Raw genomic sequence first — 17295 nt, 5'->3', positions numbered from 1 at the left:
CCTATAAAAATCTAATATCCTTGAGAATTATATGTATTTGTGTTTGCTGAAATATTTAAAATGTCAATTTTATTGCGAATTCTCATAGACTATAAAAAAATTTCCTTTTCTATCTGAAAAAGAGCTCAAAATTCATGAAGTAAAAGTGAAAATGTTTTGAAACTTTTACCCAAAAAGAATTATCTGGTTTTATATCTTAAAAGCGAAAAAATGCATTAGTGTAAAATATTGTTTTACATGGATATTGTTCAACATATTCTCTTTCTTTTTAATGGCTATTTTTTACAAATCTTTAATTATGTCTTTATTACGTATTAATTATTTATTTATTAAGTAGAAACCAAAAATTATGATTAAACCGTCTATGTTCTCAAATATTAATAAATCGGAAAATAATCGTTAATATACAATATGTTATTAATAATAATTTTGATTCGAATGTAAAAACACTCCAGATGATAGTTTATATAAAAAAAATTCAAGTAACTACTCCCGGGAAGAGAATTTCTTAGGTCAGAAATAGAACAGCAGAAGAATACATAACTTCATAATTCAGGGATTAAAAAAGAAATACTTTTTTAATTCTCTGTATTGTCTGGGTATGTATAATTTTATTAAGATTTTTTGTAAAATAAACAGAAAATATTTCCAGAAATTTTGCATACTTCTTGAAAAAACGCAGGTTGCAAAATAGATTGCATATCTATTTTTATACGTATGTATCAAACTAATTTTAAAGAAACAAGCAAATAAATATATACTTTCTACGAAAATTTATTTTGTTTGTAAAGAGAAATAAAAAATTAAAACAAATTAAAAATAATCTATTTTTATAAAAGTAGAATTGTAAATGTTTGAGATTAATTAACTTCAAACAATTTTAATTTTGTTACATTTATTTATATTTAGTGTACATTTTGCTATTTTTTTTTAAATATCTTTTAATTAAATAAAATACATTTCGGTAAATATTTTTCTATAAACGCTTTTGCAGCTATTTCATACATTTTTTAAATATTTTCCGTATTTTATATTAAACTATTACAATTATGTCTACTACAATTATATGAGAGATAGCTTCTCATAATATGTTGTACACCTTTAAATTTAATTTTGCACACACTGAAAAAAAAGTTTGCAGTTATATAGCGGAAAATTACATAGATACGAAAAATTAGCTAAATAAATAAATAACTAGTAAGCACTGCAATGTTGAATATTTTGTGTCTAATCAATATACATAGATGGTAGAGACAGAATTTATATCTGAAATTTGTCAAATTTATCAAGAAAGTCTCTCTGTAACATTCATTCGGATAACTGTGATTGTTATGATTCATATTTAGCAGTGATTCATATTTGGTTATGATTTATTTTTTTTGCAAATATTGTTAGAATATTATGTTATGATTTCTGCGCGTATGATACATAATTTTCTATTAAATATAAAAAACAACGATAATTCTAGCTGAAAGAGCAAAATATTTTTTGATTGCACAAAATATATTTTATTAGATATTATTCTAATATATAGTGAGGTCCAAAAGTCCCGGAACAACTAATTATCTCAGAAAGTATTGGTTTATTGAAAAAATGTTTCAGACAAAGTTATAGGATTTAAAAAGATCTGTTTACTGAGCTTATCAGTCTGATCTTGGATAGAGTCGTCTTCGATTTTTTTTTTAATGAAATACCCTATTTTTTATTACAGATTATTAGCTGATATTGGGAGCTTTTCAAAAAAAAGCATACTACAATCAAATTCATTTTCATTAAATACTTTTTGAATTATAAAGCTCAAAAATTACAGTACCGCCATCATTAATTCATTAGAAAATATTACCCAAAGTGTCCGACCAACGATTAAAACCTCTTGAGTGTTGTTCAGAGTCATGTTCTGGATAACATTTGTTAAGATTAAGACGATTGGAAGTTGTTATTCTTATTTTTATTTTTGCATCAAAAATTTATTTTTACGTAAACAATTAATGAATTTACAGAAATTCTGAATATATTTTCTATTAAGGTCAAATAATTAATTTTAAATTGATGGAAATGATTTAACATTAAATTATTTTCTAAATACAATGTGTCTAAAAAAGAGATTATATTAAAGATGTCAAAAAAGAGCTAAATATTATTTTGTAATGTTTTTACGTAAAATAATTTAAAAAATACAATAATATATTCAAAAACTTAATAAGTTGATGCAATAGTATCTCATTAATACGTCTGGAATCAACATATTTATATTATGTATTAACGTATAAAGTATAATAATTTAAAATATGTATAGTTACAACATAAAGCAATGAATTCTTTCACAATTTCGAAATTACTTGTAGTAATCATAAACTAAATAGTGCTGATTCAAGAGAAACTACAGTAAAAAGTACTCATATCATCCTTGATGATACATTCTGCAAACGTATATACCTCTTTCGTTATACCTGCACACGAAGATAACGGGAGAATCGATACGCACAAATTGATAATGTTGATTGATGGTTATATAAATCGAAGATAACGCATTTCGCGAACCTCAGTAACTGTCACTATGTTTTCTATCACAGATCTCATAATCACGTGTCTAATATATCACACCGCTTATGGTAAGTACATATATTTGCAAAAATTTTATTGAGAAATTTTGAAGAGATGTAAATTTTAACAAATTATGAGCCTTAATACATCACGAATAATTCGAATTATGTATCATAATAATATTAATAAGATTAATATCGATTAGATGTTATATAACTTAATTCTGTCACGTAATTGTCTCATATAATCCAAATAAGCGTTAATAATTACATTTTATATAAGCGAACCTATCATAATAAATTATTTAAAAATTAGTTCAGCGGATTATACATTTATTAAAATGACGTAGTAATTTATTTGGCATTTATCATAATATTTTTAAAACGACTCATGTAGCAATCTTGTTACTTTTAAAATTTTATTAAAACACTTACATATACTTGTAATTCACTCGGTACTTGTCATATTTTAAAACGGAACTTACATATATTATATAAAAAATAAATGTTAAAATAAAGAAAAAAGTTAATATATAAGGAAACAAAATTTCTTAATAGAGTTTAAAATTTATATTTTTAATAAGATATTATAAAGACAAAACTTTTTCAATCAACAGGTGTGGATGTGCAAATCGTAGGCGGCACAAATGCTTCAGTGGGGCAATTTCCTTATCAAGTGTCATTGAAGCAAAATGGAAACCATTTTTGTGGTGGTGCCATCATCCACGAGACATTTGTTATCACTGCGGCGCACTGCTTATCGAAGTATGGGTGTTTTCCTCTCAATTGTAAAAAGCATTCAATTATCTATTACTGTTTAATTCTTAATTGAATAATTATTATATTTTCTACATTGTAATTTTATTAGTAAAAGAGTAAAACTATTATTATATATTATTTAAAAACAAATATAACGGAACAAAATTGTGAGGAAACGAGAAAGAAGAATAGTAAAATTGGGTCGAAGTTTGCCTGTAAGGAAACGTTTAAAATCAGTCTATTTTTATATTACTAGGTCTGCTGAACTCGAACATAAAACCAAAAATTATTTAAAATCCAATGTTTTCTGAAAACGCAATTTTTCTACACACAAAGTCTCGTTTTGTAACAAATACCTACATTCTAATAATCAAATAGTAACTATGAGTAAAAAAAGTTCTTTTATTGATGAAGTTTTAAAAAAAGAGAGAGAGAAAGAAAAAGAGAAAAAGGAGAGAGAGAGAGAGAGAGAGAGAGAGAGAGAAAGAGAGAGAGAGAGAGAGAATTAGAGGTATACGAATTATGGTCACAATGAATCACAATGGATTCGATTCGATACGTTTTCGAATCTAAAAGATTCGAAACTGAATAAATTTCACTCGTCTATTTTATTTGCTTTATTTATGCTCAACTTTTCCCTATAGCCTGTTCAGTCTGTTGTACACCAGAAACGCGCCAATGCATGGTAAGAAACGAAGCGATAGCCAAATTAGACTCTGATTAGAAAGAGTCTATCGTATAATCTCTTATCACGCCTAACGTTAAAGCATCCTGTGAGCAACAGACTTATCTTCTGCAACCAATTTTCGTGCATGCGCGCACTTATTCATCGCGTGTCGTCACACAATAAAAGGACATTTCTTTTACTCATATTGTAGTTACTACTTGATTATTAGAATATATGTGTTGCAAAACAAGGCTTTTGTATAAAAAAATTACGTTTTCAAAGTTCCTCAGATTTTGAATAATTTTAAGTTCCATATTCAAGTACAGTAAGCATAATAATATAAAGATAGACTAATTTCAAATGTTTACAGGTAGATTTTGGCTTTATTTTACCATTCTTCTTTGAAGAAGCATGTAACAATTTTCAATATCTAGGAATAAGCGATTTATATTGTTTATACGTAATTAAGACACCTCAGATATATTCAGATATACATTTTCAAATAAATTTATATAAAAAAAATTATTCTTTTAAATTAGCTTTTAAATTAAATACATGTAAATTTTTATTATTACAGAAAGTTACCAGACAATGTTTCCGTCGACGTTGGAAGCATTAATATTAGTAATGCTGAAACTAGATATACGGCGCAAAAACTAATAATACACCCTGATTACAACGAAACGCTAGCCATAAACGATATTGGTTTAATTAATCTAAAAAACAAAATTATCTTTAGTAATAACACTCAACTAATAAATTTAATATCTTACGACCGTGATTTTGAAAATCTTAAGTTAAATGTTTCTGGCTGGGGAAGGGTTAAGGTAAATATAAGAAATATATCTCATATTTCCTTTAAAATCATTTAAAATAATATCAGATATAAGTATCTTGTAGCTAAACTAGTGTAAACTTGTTGTACTTAAATTGTAATAGATATATATTTGAAGTTTGACGAAAGCAAGATAAAAAATAGAATTAGTGCAATCTAATTCAGCGACAAAGAAAACAGACCTATGGATCTACTTCTATTTCAAAACTAGGACATATATTTAATTAAAAATACTTATTTTTAGACAGACGGTTCAATTCCGGAAGTGCTTCAACAAATTGTAGTGTATGAATATTCTCAAGAGAGCTGCACCAAAATGTACAACTTAACCGATCGTCATATATGCACTCTTAATGCGATTGGTCAAGGAATGTGCTATGTAAGTATATCTATAATCGTAAAATAAATTGTATAATATATACGCTTAACTTGTGACCACCTTTATCTTCCTATAATTTATAAAAATGTCATCTTGTTGTTTTCTTCAGATCTTTTATTTCTTGATATCAAGTTGATATCAAGAAATAAAAGTTCTCTGTTTTGCAGATAATTTATCAGAACTAGTTATTTCTAATATAAAAACGACCAATTGCTTTACAAAAACAGCTAAAGTTTGGCAATTATTTACGTCATACACTAATATTTAAACTTTAAGCAACAACATATACATAAAAACTAGCTAATATTATATTAAATACGCTGTCTTTGCAGGGAGATTCCGGTAGTGCGCTTACTTACGAAGGCAACCTGGTTGGCATCGTGTCCTATGGTAGACAGCCATGCGCCAGTGGCTATCCAGATGTGTTTACCAGAGTGTACTATTACAGACAGTGGATTAACGATACTATTAATGCAGGCAGCAACCAACAACTAAATATCCTTCTTGGATCTTTTATGACATATTTATGTATTTCATTTATGTAAATATGCACATATATTTTCATTTATGTAAATAGATACATATATTTTATTATATGTGCCTGTGATTAATCATCGATTTTTATGATTAATGAATATTGCATAAAAATAAAAATTAGTTCTTTAAAAAAAATTGTATTTTTGCTGTGATAAATTGTAATTTATAAAATTGGTCTTTTATTATATGTAATATATATGCGTGTGTACGTGTGTGTATAAAACATTTTCTGTCATTGCAAGATTGTTTGCCGAATGACCTGTATAAATATGCAACAAGCTCGGTTGAGCGAAATATATAACGGATTAGCAATAAACTAGCAAACAGATATGCCAAACACATTCATTTGTCGCATTGCTGTTGTCAGATCTGCTCTGGTATTGGTTGTCTTTAATTTGACTTCAGAATACATTTTTCAGATTTAGGACCTTACGAAATTACAGTAAGCCCTGGTTTTATAATCGCTTAAAATTTATTAAAAATGCCAAGTATATTTTATAATACTTTAATGCAAAATCATTTTTTATTTTTAAAAAGTATGAATATCGTTATTTGTTGTAACTTTTATAAATATTAAAATATATAATAATTTAAAATGTATAATAATTACATATACACAATAATGAATCCTATTATTATATTATTCTATTTTTTTGAAACAAATCTATTTAATACACCATAATCTTTATTTTGATTCTCTGTCTTTTTCGTTACTGTTTCCTTCTGTTCTTCACGAAGTGCTTCAATCATTTCCTAAAAATAATTTATATCATTTAACGTTCAATTTGTAAGTATCAAAAATAAGTTTAAAATATACACAATGCTTACCCGACGATTTAGGTCTTTCAATATTTTTTTAGTTTTTATTATTTTCGCGGTGCCACCTTTTCCCTTAGCTTTTGTTCGTCGAGGTTCAAAGTTTATTGGTTTTGGTTTAACATACTAAAAAAAAATATTGTTAAAAATGTCGAATGCCATAATCATACAAAATAATCTAAATTTAAAATATTTTCGTTCCTTATTTACCAAAAGCTTTTTCTTTGCTTCCACTTTTTCTTTATACGTAGGTACATCAATTTCAAGTATTTCGGTCGAATCTAGCGTAATTAATTCAGGTTGTATCTTTTCTAGAAGTGCTTTCACTTCCGTCTCTCGTCTTTGAATTTTAGTCTGGAATGGATTAACTTCATGCGCATCGTAGTTTGCTTCCGCACTTCCTGGCACCAGAAGTGACGAAAACTCATTAGCTGTTGAAATTCCCAAGAAATCTTCATAGGGACAAAACCTTACACAGTTCACATTGCGAGCAGTTCTATGTCGCAAATATGGCTTGAAGTCACCAGAAGTTTCTCTAATATAAAAATAAATACAGATGATAAAAATTCCTCGATTGTGTAGTACTTATTTTATATCAATAAATTACCTATAAACTTCAACTACATTGCCCATTCCAAGTGCGAGCAAACCGCGCTGACTGTAAGACATACGATGAGCGGGTGAACGAAGGTGCAAGTGACTCACTGGTCCTGCTAACTGTCTAATATCCCATATCTTCACAGATTTATCTAGAGAACTAGTTGCCATGTAAGTCCCATATGGATGAACAGTGCACGTCATAATTGACTGATGGTGGCAAAGCATTTTTACCAATGGTTTATGAGAGTTTGGAGACCACATAGACACTACTCCTTTCGAATTACCCACGCACAGCACCGCGTTACTTGGATTTTGCGTCATCACCTATCATAAATTAATGATCATAAGCAATATCCAAGATACAACATGAACAATCAAAAATAAATGCAATCTTTTATAAAACTCACAGATATTCTGCCCAAATTGGAGTTATAACGAGCAATTAGCTTGCCTATAGAAATATCCAACCAAGCCATGTGACCGTCCTTTGATCCACTGGCAAGTAAAAAATGATATGGCAAAAATTCTAATCTCGTTACACCATTCATTCTTTTCAAGCAATGTAATTCTATTCCCTGATTATCATATACGTAAACCCAGTCCTTTTGTGCTACTGCAAACATAGTTTCCAGATGTAGCCATGTAACATCATGCACAGATTCCATCACATTTATTTCACAGGCCAGCTTCTTCGTCACCCAGTCAAAAGCTGCCACGTGACCTTGTTTCCCACCCAAGAGCAAATGTCTGCCATTTCTGGTATATCTAAAGCAGTATGGGCCAAATTGCAAATCTAGTTTGAAACGTTTAGCCGCGCTCGTTATGTCCACATTCTCTGCTATTTGTTTCTGTCGATATTCAGTAGTAACTTCTCCAGGTTCTGCTTCCAAGTAACCATGCTCCTCTGTCAATAATAGTTCTGTCCTAGCAGAAGCTTCTATCTGTTCTTCTATAGCTTGCTCTTTCTGCTTTAATTTTTTTCTCAGTATTTTATTTTTTATTATATCCTTCTTTCTATTTAACTCAAGTCCAGGACCTCTAGAATGTTTCATTAATATTTCTTTTTTAACTGGTACCTTTTCCGAGTGTCTTTTACCAATTGGTGTCTTTCCATAATACTTTTTATCCACTGGAAACGATATAAAAATAATTTTATATAATAAAAATGACAACTAAAATAATAACTAAGAAATTATAAAAATATAAGTAATTTGTTTAATATTCTTGAGGCTTTTTCGAAACGTTGGCATTCCAAGAATGGATTTGAACACGGAGAAAACCCGCGAAACGCAAGATTGTTATAAAGTAATTTGTTTATTTTAATTGTAATACATGCAAGATTTTAAACTGCATTTTCTAGATTTAAGTTATTTAAAATAGAAATAATTATGCATCTTTTCAATATTAAATTATATGTAAATGACTTTATAAATTCATTACATTTATATAATTTTCTTGTATGTATATTCTATCCAGTAAACGAGAATGGATTAAAATGAATTGAAATTTTATCTATCCAAATATGTATTTTTTAAATAACAAAAACTTTTTTTTATTTAATTAGATTAAATTAGATTCAGTTGGATTCAATTGGATTGAAAAACTGCATTTTCTATTCAGAATTTTGAATTAAGAAATATACACGAAACAAAAAGTTGATATTATTTTTAAATAGAAATGTGCTTTATTCAATTGGCGCAAATGAATAAAAATACATTCAGATTGAGAAGAACTCATTTTAACGTTTGTAAATGCGTGATTTCTAAAAATCTAAATCCATTTCAATCCATTCTCTTTTCCTTCCTTCCTTTTCTTTAATTGGCACTTGCAGCCATCTCATAGTCGCAATCTGGCCATAAACGAGTCGAAACAGATGAGATTCAAATAAAACGTACAAAAACTTTTAATGTATGATGAAATGCAATACGTTTAAAGCCGGCCACACTTTTCAAAAATATCCACTCAGACCAGAGCAAATATATATCCGCCCCGACCGAGCGAACTTTCAATCCATTGTTGTTTACAGGAATACCCACGTGAGTTAACCTAACTATAATCTTATTTATTTGATATCAGCGAGAAAAATAAATAAATAGTCAAACAATAAAGATTGATTTCAATGCTCATACCTAGTTGTTTCATTGTGAATTTTTATCGTGGTGGTCAAATATAAATCTCTACACTAATTTTATTAGAAATCATACAACGGATACAATCCGCGATAAAGCCCAATTATTACTTAAGAGCAGCCATCTGGCGTTTTTCGTCAAAATCGTCCGTGTACTAGCGCCAGTATATTCATTTTCGATTTGGGAACTACGTAATTACGTGGTTGGTAAATTAGGCCTGTTCTTTTTTGGTTGAACTTTTGCACCGGTTCATCTTTCTTCCTCTTCTTTCTTCCTGGAAAGAAAAGGAAGAAAGATGAACCGGTGCAAAAGTTCAGCCAAAAAGAACAGTCCTAATGAATGCACTGACGATAAAATCGTGATATCGAATAACCGTTAGGGATTTTAGAAAGTAAAGGAGCAAATTCAGCAAAATCTTCATTAGGAACAAATCTATTGATTAGCCTGGCAACACTGCTGCGAGACATTCGCGTCATTCGCAGGCTGGTTCACTGGGTTCACATTCGTCGTAGGTCGATCATGATTGGAGCATGCGCTGACACACTCCCGTTCAGCTATTCCGGTTCCCTCCTCTCGCGATCTGTGGGGATGATTGTCATTCATGATTAGTCGCAACGTTCTTGACCGCGGCGAGGTTTATCGCGTTCCCAAGTTTCCACGAACGGTGTTACGTATACGCTTATACCTCGTCGAAAACGGTTGAGTGTTTAATCGCGCACGCTTTCCTCGTCGCTCGCGTGGTACTCAGCTCCGTTCGGATTGATCGATCGCGGAGTGAAATTCGCCGCACGCGAAGGACCCATTTGGCGCTTTTTCCACGAGTGCGCGATGTCATTCGTCTCGTCTCTCTCCTGATAGTCCTGATATCCGACCCGGCCGTCTTCACAATAATGGGATCTCTGCCGTCCTAATATGCGGTAGGTATGTCGACCAAGGTCTTGTGGGAATGGGAGGAAAAGAAAGAGATGGAAAGAGATAGAGAAAAATGTGTGTTAACGTGCGCGGCAACTAATATCCGCCGTCCGCGAAACCGCGTGGCAATCGATCGCGGTGAAGTTGGCTTTGAATTGCCCGAGATCCGCGCGATTACGGCAGATTGCAGCCGTTTCTCTGGATGGTGGAAAAAAGAACAAACGGAGAGGACGGCATAAGTGAAAAAGAAAAGAAACGAGTGCTTAGACGTAACGCAAGCTGCTCCTTCGCGGCGGACATGTCTACGTAATGGCGTCACGGCTGTCTTTTGACCGCAGATAAATGCATTCCGCTTTCTTGATTTCAGTTCCGCCGCAACGGCGGATTCCGGCGATGCCTTTCGGTATCGTTCTCCGTGTGGAATTTCACGTGATCGTACTTCATTACAATATTTACAACGATGTCGATTCTTGATGCGTAACGCTAATGGATATCCACGCGTATCTTATCAATCTCGGTCTGATATTTTCCAATAAGGTTCAGTATATTTCTCATACCGTAATCAAATTAAGGAGAAGAGAATAGACACCTTGCATTTCTATCAGTTTTCACGAAAGTTCACTTTAACTGCAGAGATATGCAGGCAAATGGATAATCTTACTCTTGTAGCAGACGAGTGCTTAAGCGACTTATCTATAGGTTAATCAGATGTGACTGATAAGATCGTCATGTTTTCAAATCGATGGCCTTACAATGCTCCACATTTAATTTTACAGAGTTGAAGTATCGCGAAACAGAGTAGTCAATAAATTAATTTGTCCAATGGAAGTTGTTTGTGTCACATTATTGCAGTTTTACAGTCAATATTCATAATTAGTTCTTATATTTTAGTTCGTCTTAATAGTACAGTTTTAATACCTATTTTTTTTTTAATGAACTTCCACTGTTCATCTTTTCTCTTTTTTTCCCCCCAAAATGAAGAGAAAAGGAGGAAAGATGAACCATACAAAAAGACCAACTAAAAAAATAGATCTTTAAGATGTTTTAAACTAATCACAAGAGTTGTATTAGCATCTTAAGAAATTACTTTTAATGAGAGAGAGAACTTTAATAAAATAAACTTTAATAAATAAGTACTCCAGGTATGAAACAATTTTTATTATTCTATGAGAGAGCTTAGTGCTGTCAAATTATTTTAATGTATAGTATTTGCATAAAAGTACTAGAGGGATTAAATATGAAATTGAGATAATGTTATGCTCCATAGATGATATAATGATTATATTAATTAATATTAAAATTTTAAAATAACCGATTATGAATAACTATTTCAAATTGCAGTTTAAGACATAGCTTATGATTTCATAATTTTTAATACTATATATTTGCGCTATACTTGTCTGTTTCAGATGGTTGTCTTATAATATCAATTATAGTACTCAATCAGTGACGCGATTCGTCAGCATCGTAGCATTAATGAATAGAAGACTTTGCATAAAGGCCTCTTCTACATTTTAACATCCAACTGCGAATTAGCGGTGGAAATGGCAGATGAGTGCAGCGAGGTCAAGTCGGCAGGACCATCCTCGCCAAGGAGTCCTCAGGGCAGCAGCAACGGTGGGAAGCCCAGTAGCCTGCACTCACCTAGGCAACCAAGACGCGTGAAGCTAACTCAGCAACAATTGGACAGCTTGACAAAGGACGAGCTAGCGGCCAAATGGCATGAACAGGACTTGTATGTGGAGTGTCTAGAAGCCCAGTCGGCAGCTCAGGAAGGTACTGAGATCACACGAGTGAGACCACCTCACTCACCACATATCTTAAGCGAATTAACGAATGCCAGGATACAACGATATTTTGTAAGAGACAAGACTCTCGTAGAGACGCTAAGCATAGGGTTCATTAGATCAGTGTTTAGGATATTGTCATTAAGTTGTTTATTAGGCTTAAGGTAACGAGAAAGCTTTAATAAATAAGTATACCAGGTATAAATATAGGAAACTATTTATTGCTCTATGAGAGAGCTTAATACACGTGCGATCAGATTATTTCAATGTATCTGCACAAAAGTACTAGAAAAATTAAATACGAAATTGAGATAATGTTGCGCTTCATATATGATATGGTGATTATATTTATATTAATTTTCAAAACTACATTTGTGATGTGTATAGTGCGGGTAATTAAAGATTCATATGTATCGTGATGTAAGGCGATAATTCTCAATGTAATTGTGAGCACGGGTGGAGTGACAGCCACATATAGGTATGATGTACAAAAAGGGATACATTTAGTCCAAATTTTTTTGTGAGCAATTATATTGTCAGCCATGAAAAAGCCATGATTAGCGAATAAAAGTGAAAATGGCTGAGCTAACAAGTGCTTATGTGTGTCAAGAAGCGTCAATAAGGTTTTTCTGCAAAAAAAAAACCCATGTCTGCCATCGATGTTGTGGAAAACACAGCATTGCTCAAAATGTCATTTCACAAGTGCCCTGTGCAGTGTACCGCGTTTATCTTTGCAGTGTAATAATTATGCTGCCAAAAAAAAAAAAATGCAGGAGAGTGTGTGCCGTGCGTGTAATTTGAAATATCGAGTTCTAGTTAACGAGGATGAAATGAAAAGCAGCGTTTATATGATGGCGCTGATTTTACGGCTCAGAGGAATAGTAAGAGTGGATCCGTGTCACCATTTGGCCTACAAAATACTGCACCTGGGGTGCGTGAAATTTATATCTCGGTGAAGTACGCAATCACATTCGTCGTTATCAATTGGAACATAACTCAATCCCATCTGTCTCCCTTCCCTTAATCTACGTATCCTTAAATATTATCTTATCCTTAATTTTTTCCAGTTAGAGATAATGCAATTAACTGTGTTTCTAAATCAATTGTCCTACATATTCTTACTATGAATGCAACTTGTGCATGCATTTATACCTGCACCATAATGTCCTGGTATCAAATACGAATTTCAAAAGTACATACCTGTGGGTTAAGCCCGGCCAGCGTCTCGTTACGCCAACATCTGTGCCTGCAACAAGTACATGCTTGATTCATACGGAAGAAAAGTAACGTCCACTCTTGGTCTTGGAAGTACAGAGAGTCACACAAATGGCACGTCGCAACGACTCCAAAAATCAAAGTATGCGCTAATTAACAATGTCAGTTGTCAGGCAGTCATAATCACGTACTTATAAAAGTATATTGTTTATTTATGCGCACTTAGGTAAAAGTCATAAATATTAATTTTTCCAGTATGCTTACTTCCATCAAAAACTATCATATAACATATATATATATATAAATTATATACAAGAAATTTTATAAAATTATATAGTCTGATGTTTCAAATACTCAATATCTAATATTATGATTCATAAATTTGTATTCTTAATTAAATTAATTATATAAATGTTGCAGAGAAAATTATTTATAGTTGCAGAAAAAAGTTCTTGATATTTCGTTGTAAATAAATATATTATAACAAATTTACAATAGAATAAAGTATATATTATTACATTTCTTCAAAATAATAAATTTTATTCATTAATAATAATTTTGGAAAAAATGTTATTAAATCAGAAAAAAATATTTATATTTTCGTTGAAATATATTTATACAAAGAGATATGACTGTTTACAAAAATGATTAAAGAATTCTTTTTGAATCTAATTAATTTATTTTATAAAAATAATTTGAAATCCTTACACATAATATAAGTAAATAATACAAAATATTACTTAAATTTTAGAATATATTGGATATTTATATTTATATTTTTAATAATTCAAATATCAAAAATTACATTTATTTAAAGGATCTTTAAAAAAAGTTTTAAAAACATTAAGACAATATAAAATACAATCGCTGGCTAGATATTGAGAAAAAAAAAACAAAACTAACTTGCAGGCTTAAAATAGAGAACTAATATATGCGCGCGCGCGCATATGTATTACATCTCCTATATGAAACATACATATTCCATTATTTCACTGTAATTATTTTAATGGTCAAGAATTATGTTATTTTACAAGAAATATTCTTGTAAGATATAAATATATACATACATCACAAATATATATGTAATAACTACTGCAATTTTAAGAAACACATAGATTCCATTGAATGTTAAAGTTCTAGAAGTAGAAAAATTTATAGATTATTCCTTTATAGGTGAGCTAGCTTCATTGAGAGAATCCGAAAACAAATACAGACAACAATATATAGAGGCATCTCACAGGGAGAAGATCTTAGTGAGGAGGCTTGCCTCTAAAGAGCAGGAATTACAAGAATATATTGTATGTAATTATTCTCAGATACATCGAAATTTTAGTATAGTTTATCTTGCAAAATTTATTTCTATATGATCTCATATAAAAAGGATTTATTTTTTTCATTATTAGAATCAAATAACTGAAATGAAAGCCACCCAAGCTCCGTCCACAGCTGCATTAAGGTCCGCTCTATTAGATCCGGCTGTTAATATATTAATACAAAAATTAAGGCAAGAGTTAATAACGACCAAGGGCAAATTAGAGGATACGCAGAATGAACTAAGCGCGTGGAAATTCACGCCGGATAGGTCAGAAAAACTTTATACATTAAATAAAAGACATCGCATATGATACAAGTGTTTTCATTAAATTAAATATTTTATTTACAGTAACACGGGGAAAAGATTAATGGCAAAATGTAGGTTGTTATATCAAGAAAATGAAGAACTTGGTCGTATGATTGCCAGTGGACGTATTGCTAAATTGGAAGGCGAACTTGCTCTGCAAAAGAGTTTTAGTGAGGAAGTGAAAAAGTCACAATCAGGTATCATATTAGTTATTCATTGATTTACATTGTTATTAACTTTTACCAAGTAATTATTATAATTATTGCAATTAAAATCGGATTCTGTGATCAAAATATTTCAAATATAATTAATTCATTTTCATTTAATTTGTTACAGAATTAGATGAGTTTCTGCAGGATTTAGATGAAGACGTAGAGGGTATGCAGAGCACTATTTACTTTTTGCAACAAGAACTGCGCAAAGCACGAGAATCCGTCACGCTACTGCAACAGGAGAATGCAGCATTAAAGGCAAGTACAAACGAGAATAATCTATCGAATGGTTTATCGCCCCATACGCCGCCAATTAAGAAAGAGGAACAAGAAGAAACTACAGTACCAGAAATGAAATCTTCAAAACCGATGGAGGACAGTGATATGTGCAAAGGTGTGAGGACTTCACCGTTAGCGTCGCCCCAGAGTGAGCTTACCAGTGTCGAAAGAACAGAACGTGCGGAGAGAAAACTTAATCAAGCCGATCACAATGACGAGAGTTCCAGCGATTCCGCGGCGTTAATTATTAAAGTTGAGAATGAGGAACTTAGTGATAGGGAAGAAGAGCAGGAGGAAAATCGGAACAAACGAATATTAAGAAATAAAAATCACAGTAGGAATAGTGGTAAATCAAATGGGGAGGAGGTGACAACACGAACAACACGGGGTAGGGACAGGATAAAGAGGGAGAAAAGTGCAGCCAGTAGTGATGATGAAAGGACGCACAAGAAGAAACGAAGGGAAAGCATTCTTTCTCTCGATTATAACGAAGCCGATGATGATGCGTTAGTTTTAACTAATGGCGAGACTCTGCAGAGTGATCCCGAATGAATATTGTTTTAGGTTGATTTTGGACAACATTAACTACACGTGTAGTTGAAATTTGCGATATATGATTTGACATCCACTATGTACAAAATTTTTCATCTAAAGCAACGCTGGTTGCCTATTTACAAGATATTGTTCGAAAAAAAAAAAATAATTAGCCATAAAGAAACGTAATTTCAGTACCTGTATTCGTGATAAACTGCAAAGGATAAATATTCACATTGGTCTCTAAAATGACAAGCCTGTAAATACTCTTATACCATTAGATCGATATAAAGTTCGTTTATGTGAAGTTATTTGCAAACGACCAAGTTGCGTATTACATTACAAAGATGTATCAGACGAAAAATCTGAATAGGTTAATATAATTTATTACAGCCGAATACGCTGTAAGGAAAACTCAGAACAATCGAATTTTGTTTGTATTTTGTAAATTTATTGTATTAAAACTCTATGTAAAAATCAGCAAAAGCTTTGGTTCATCAGTAAAAGACGGATAATTCGAAAGATATTGTCAAGAATTAATCAAAAACGCCTGACCATATTACGTAGATAAATCAAGTAAATTTTAATATTTTCGGATATAGAAAGCGAACTGTGAGATTTTCGTGTTATGTACATACGTAACGGTCCGATGTACATATGTATTTTTGTGCAATATGAGGCATCGACCGCGATTTAATTTTGCTTTTACCGAATAATTGGAAAACAAAGCATATGATAAAATATACAATATTAGTCTTAGTAATGCATATGGATTGATCTCACAGACTGATACATTAAACTCACATTTTTAATTTTCCTAAACTAAACTGAAATTTGTATAATGTTTGATATATTTTATATTTATATATGCAAATTTATTTTATATCGTCTCCGTAAAAAAAATAATGCGCTTTCAATTTTATTTATAGTTTATACTATAAGAAAAGAAACGGTGGATATCAAAAATATAAATTTGCATTAAAAAGAAAAATGTTATAAGGTAAAACGCATGATACTCCATCCCAAATTTTCTGTATATAGTGCCATTATTATTCTTGTATAGAAAATATTAATAATTTCTGAGATACGAGCGATAAAGAATAAAGTGCTTTTTCTTACGCACATTTTGCAATTAAAGCAAATGGTGTCTTCTTTTCTTCAAATAATTAAGAACGATTAGAAATAACTTTATATTTCGATAAGAATCCAATTTTGCTTACGCGATGTAGAACGTCCGCGTGTTAGTTTACACTAATCTTACCATTAAAAGTATGCTAACATGAATTGTGAATCTTCAACTGCAAAACATGATTATTAAAGGATTCCTTATTCAGACTGAACATATGTTAATTTTTTTCCATTCCATACTTTGCATTTAATTATATAATTGCGTAGTAAATATATGTATACATTGAAAAATGAAAATTTAAAGACAATTCCCAAACGAGGAAATTAAAAAATAAATAGATA

The 17295-nt window shown here is 31.1% G+C and overlaps 3 protein-coding genes across 4 annotated transcripts; 2 read left to right on the top strand and 1 right to left on the bottom strand.

Moving 5' to 3' along the window:
- The first annotated feature begins 2521 nt into the window (after positions 1 to 2521).
- On the top strand, positions 2522 to 5737 carry LOC108767300 (chymotrypsin-2-like). The gene is made up of 5 exons (XM_018517063.1): positions 2522 to 2612; positions 3161 to 3308; positions 4547 to 4796; positions 5049 to 5183; positions 5516 to 5737. Exons 1-5 carry the CDS (start codon positions 2558 to 2560, stop codon positions 5726 to 5728), a joined length of 801 nt encoding a protein of 266 aa, XP_018372565.1. The 5' UTR covers positions 2522 to 2557; the 3' UTR covers positions 5729 to 5737.
- Positions 5738 to 6365: 628 nt separating this feature from the next.
- Positions 6366 to 9485, bottom strand: LOC108767253 (WD repeat-containing protein 46). Its single transcript, XM_018517002.1, has 6 exons — positions 9266 to 9485; positions 7544 to 8265; positions 7144 to 7460; positions 6747 to 7071; positions 6549 to 6662; positions 6366 to 6473 (listed from the first exon to the last, which is right to left on the bottom strand). Exons 1-6 carry the CDS (start codon positions 9276 to 9278, stop codon positions 6366 to 6368), a joined length of 1599 nt encoding a protein of 532 aa, XP_018372504.1. The 5' UTR covers positions 9279 to 9485.
- A 331-nt stretch (positions 9486 to 9816) lies between these two features.
- fl(2)d (Pre-mRNA-splicing regulator female-lethal(2)D) lies at positions 9817 to 16639 on the top strand. 2 transcript variants are annotated; one of them, XM_018517265.1, is made up of 6 exons: positions 9817 to 10182; positions 11587 to 11953; positions 14353 to 14477; positions 14583 to 14761; positions 14843 to 14997; positions 15137 to 16639. In XM_018517265.1, exons 2-6 carry the CDS (start codon positions 11722 to 11724, stop codon positions 15841 to 15843), a joined length of 1398 nt encoding a protein of 465 aa, XP_018372767.1. In that variant the 5' UTR covers positions 9817 to 10182; positions 11587 to 11721; the 3' UTR covers positions 15844 to 16639. The 2 variants fall into 2 exon arrangements, with proteins under 2 accessions (XP_018372767.1, XP_018372768.1); XM_018517266.1 differs by lacking the exons at positions 9817 to 10182; positions 11587 to 11953 and adding an exon at positions 12928 to 13321.
- The last annotated feature ends 656 nt before the right edge of the window (positions 16640 to 17295 follow it).

Source organism: Trachymyrmex cornetzi, unplaced genomic scaffold, assembly GCF_001594075.2.
Source record: "Trachymyrmex cornetzi isolate Tcor2-1 unplaced genomic scaffold, Tcor1.1 scaffold67, whole genome shotgun sequence".
Lineage (NCBI taxonomy): Eukaryota > Metazoa > Arthropoda > Insecta > Hymenoptera > Formicidae > Trachymyrmex > Trachymyrmex cornetzi.
This window is presented reverse-complemented; position numbering and strand designations above follow the sequence as displayed.

Coding starts and splice junctions, on each gene's coding strand:
- LOC108767253 (XM_018517002.1), bottom strand. Junction 7,461..7,543: donor CCAATTTGGGCAGAATATCT/GTGAGTTTTATA, acceptor AATTTATGATAG/GTGATGACGCAAAATCCAAG. Junction 7,072..7,143: donor AATGTAGTTGAAGTTTATAG/GTAATTTATTGA, acceptor TTTTTATATTAG/AGAAACTTCTGGTGACTTCA.
- LOC108767300 (XM_018517063.1), top strand. CDS start 2,558: ATGTTTTCTATCACAGATCTCATAATCACGTGTCTAATATATCACACC. Junction 3,309..4,546: donor GCGGCGCACTGCTTATCGAA/GTATGGGTGTTT, acceptor TTATTATTACAG/AAAGTTACCAGACAATGTTT. Junction 5,184..5,515: donor TTGGTCAAGGAATGTGCTAT/GTAAGTATATCT, acceptor CTGTCTTTGCAG/GGAGATTCCGGTAGTGCGCT.